The following is a 2,500-nucleotide window of genomic DNA, read 5'->3' on the forward strand; positions in this document are numbered from 1 at the left end:
AGCGTCTTGCTGCTGCGCGTGGGCACGGCGGAGTAGGCGTTCTCCGCGGACTTCTTGTAGTCGTGGTCATGGTGGTGGAGGTGGTGGTGGTGGTGGTGGGCGTGGTGTGGGTGGTGCAGGGGGGCGGGGGGCGGCGGCGCGGTGTTGAGGGGTTTCTTGATGGGGAAGTCGAGGGAGTTGAAGATCATGTGGTCCTCCAGACACTTGTTGTTGATGGCGTTCACGGCGTTGTGCACCATGTTCTGCTCGTTCTGACGCCGCGCCTCCTCGTCCTGACGTGCGCGGTCACGCACGCGCTTCCGCTTCATGCACACGATCACCAACACCGACACCACCACCAGCACGGGCACGGCGGTGCTGAACACCACCACCAGCACCACCTGGCCCGCCGACATGGCCTCCGCCTCAGGGCTGGGTCGCGCCACGCCGCCCGCCACAACCGTGGCGATGGTGCACTGTGGCCCGCCCACGCCGTGGGGGCAGGAGCAGCGGTAGCCCGCCGCCAACTCCGCCGCCTCCTGGCAGTAACCGCCGTTCTTGCAAGGTCCCGAGGCGCAGGGTGAAGGCGGCACGGACACGCGCTCCGTGCACTGCCTGCCGCCCCAGCCGGCCTGGCACTGGCACTGGAAGTCGTTGACGCGATCGAGACACAGGCCGCCGTTAGCGCAGGGCTTGCCGCGGCAGTCATCCACATTGGTCTGGCACAGCTTGCCCACGAAGCCCGGCACGCAGCGGCACACGTACGAGTCGAGGGCGTCGACGCACGTGCCGCCGTTGAGGCAGGGGCGGTGGGCACAGTCGTCAATGTTGGTCTGGCAGCGCGGGCCGGTGTAGCCCACGGGACACACGCACTGGAAGCCGTCGTGCTCGTCCACGCACGAGCCGCCGTTGAGGCACGGGTCCGAGGCACACTCGTTCACGGCACGCTCGCAATTTGTTCCTTCGAATCCGGCGCGGCAGAGGCAGTGGTAGCCCGTGTTGGTGTCCGTGCAGGTGGCGCCGTGCTGGCAGGGGCGGTCCGCGCAGGACTGGCCGGAGATCTGGCAGTACTGGCCCGTGTAGCCCGAGGGACACTGGCACACGAAGTTGTCGTCGCCCGTGTCGAGGCACGTGCCGCCGTTCCTGCAGGGCGTGGTGGCGCACGTGTCGTTGATGATCTCACAGTTGGTGCCGGAGAAGCCCGGCGGACACTCGCAGGAATAGGAGCCGGGCGCCGTGTTGAAGCAGGTGGCGCCGTTCTTGCAGGGTCGGTGGTTGGTGCAGTAGTGGAGGTCCTGGTTGCAGAACAGGCCGCCCCAACCCTCGTCACAGTTGCACTGCCACGGCATGTCGCAGCTCCCGTGCAGACACCCGGGGTACTTCTTGCACTGGTCACAGTTAGGCCCCTGCCACCCGTTCAGGCAACTGCAACAAAACAAAACACCCAGTCAGCAACACAACACAACACACACACACACACACACACACACACACACACACACACCACGCTAGTTCACGCCCCCTCACCTCCCATCACGCCAGCTGGACCCCCTCCCGCCACCGCTAATGCAGCCCAGGTGTTACCCCACCGCTGCCCTCCCCTTCCACCCTCCCCCGCCCCGCCGCAACCACCATCAGCTTATGGCCCGGCGGTGGTGGCGGTGGTGGTGGAGGGGCTTCACCACCATCACCACCACCAATATTCGTGAGGAAGTGATATTTGAGCCACTCTCCTCCTCCTCCTCTTCCTCCTCCATCCTTGACCACGTCCACCCCTCTCACCTAGTTCTTCCTCTCCCCCCTCCACCTCCTCCTCCTCTTCCTCCCTGGGCAGCCCTATTAGTCTTCCTCTTCTATTATAGTAATGGGAAGCGGTAAGACAACACTGGGAGGAGGAGGAGGAGGAGGAGGAGGAGGAGGAGGAGGAGGAGGAGGAGGAGGAAAGTAGTAGTTGTTTTCTCTCCAAAGACAAACTGAGAACAACCTCCTACTGTGTGTGTGTGTGTGTGTGTGTGTGTGTGTGTGTGTGTGTGTGTGTGTGTGTGTGTGTGTGCGTGCATGGGAGTAGGCCTAACACCACCACCACTGCCGCTAATTATCACCTAACACATGACTACTTCCACTACCACCAAATTAACTGCTATCTCTCCTACACCGAGAAGAGATAAGATTCTGATACCACTAACCATCACCACCACCACCACCACCACCACCACCACCACTACATCACCTATCCCATATACACCTAACCAACCCTCTAATTTCACCCCTACAGAGCTCCAGGCCCCTCAGAACACGCCCTACAGTCTTGAGAACCCGACTGGTCATCTCTGTAGCCTCGAGAACAGGGCGTTTTTAACCTCTTCAGTACTGGGACGCATTTATACCATTTTGTGTATGACTGAAGGATTTTATTGACACAGGAAGGGTCTATGGAGGGCAGAAGATTAATGAGCCAGAGTCTTCACTATTTTAATCTCCCACATGAGTTTCTGAAGCTGTATAAAATCACCAAATAGTT

At 60.7% G+C, this 2,500-nt stretch overlaps 1 protein-coding gene across 1 annotated transcript in view; it reads right to left on the bottom strand.

Annotated features, from left to right (window-relative positions):
- LOC123519533 (delta-like protein B) overlaps window positions 1-2,500 on the bottom strand; it is a 107,231-nt gene that overhangs the window by 1,266 nt on the left and 103,465 nt on the right. The window contains 1 exon segment of the mRNA XM_045280936.1: window positions 1-1,404. This exon segment is cut by the window's left edge and continues 150 nt beyond it. Within this exon segment, the coding sequence (XP_045136871.1) occupies window positions 1-1,404 (1,404 nt within the window).

Source organism: Portunus trituberculatus, chromosome 7 (genome assembly GCF_017591435.1).
Source record: "Portunus trituberculatus isolate SZX2019 chromosome 7, ASM1759143v1, whole genome shotgun sequence".
Lineage (NCBI taxonomy): Eukaryota > Metazoa > Arthropoda > Malacostraca > Decapoda > Portunidae > Portunus > Portunus trituberculatus.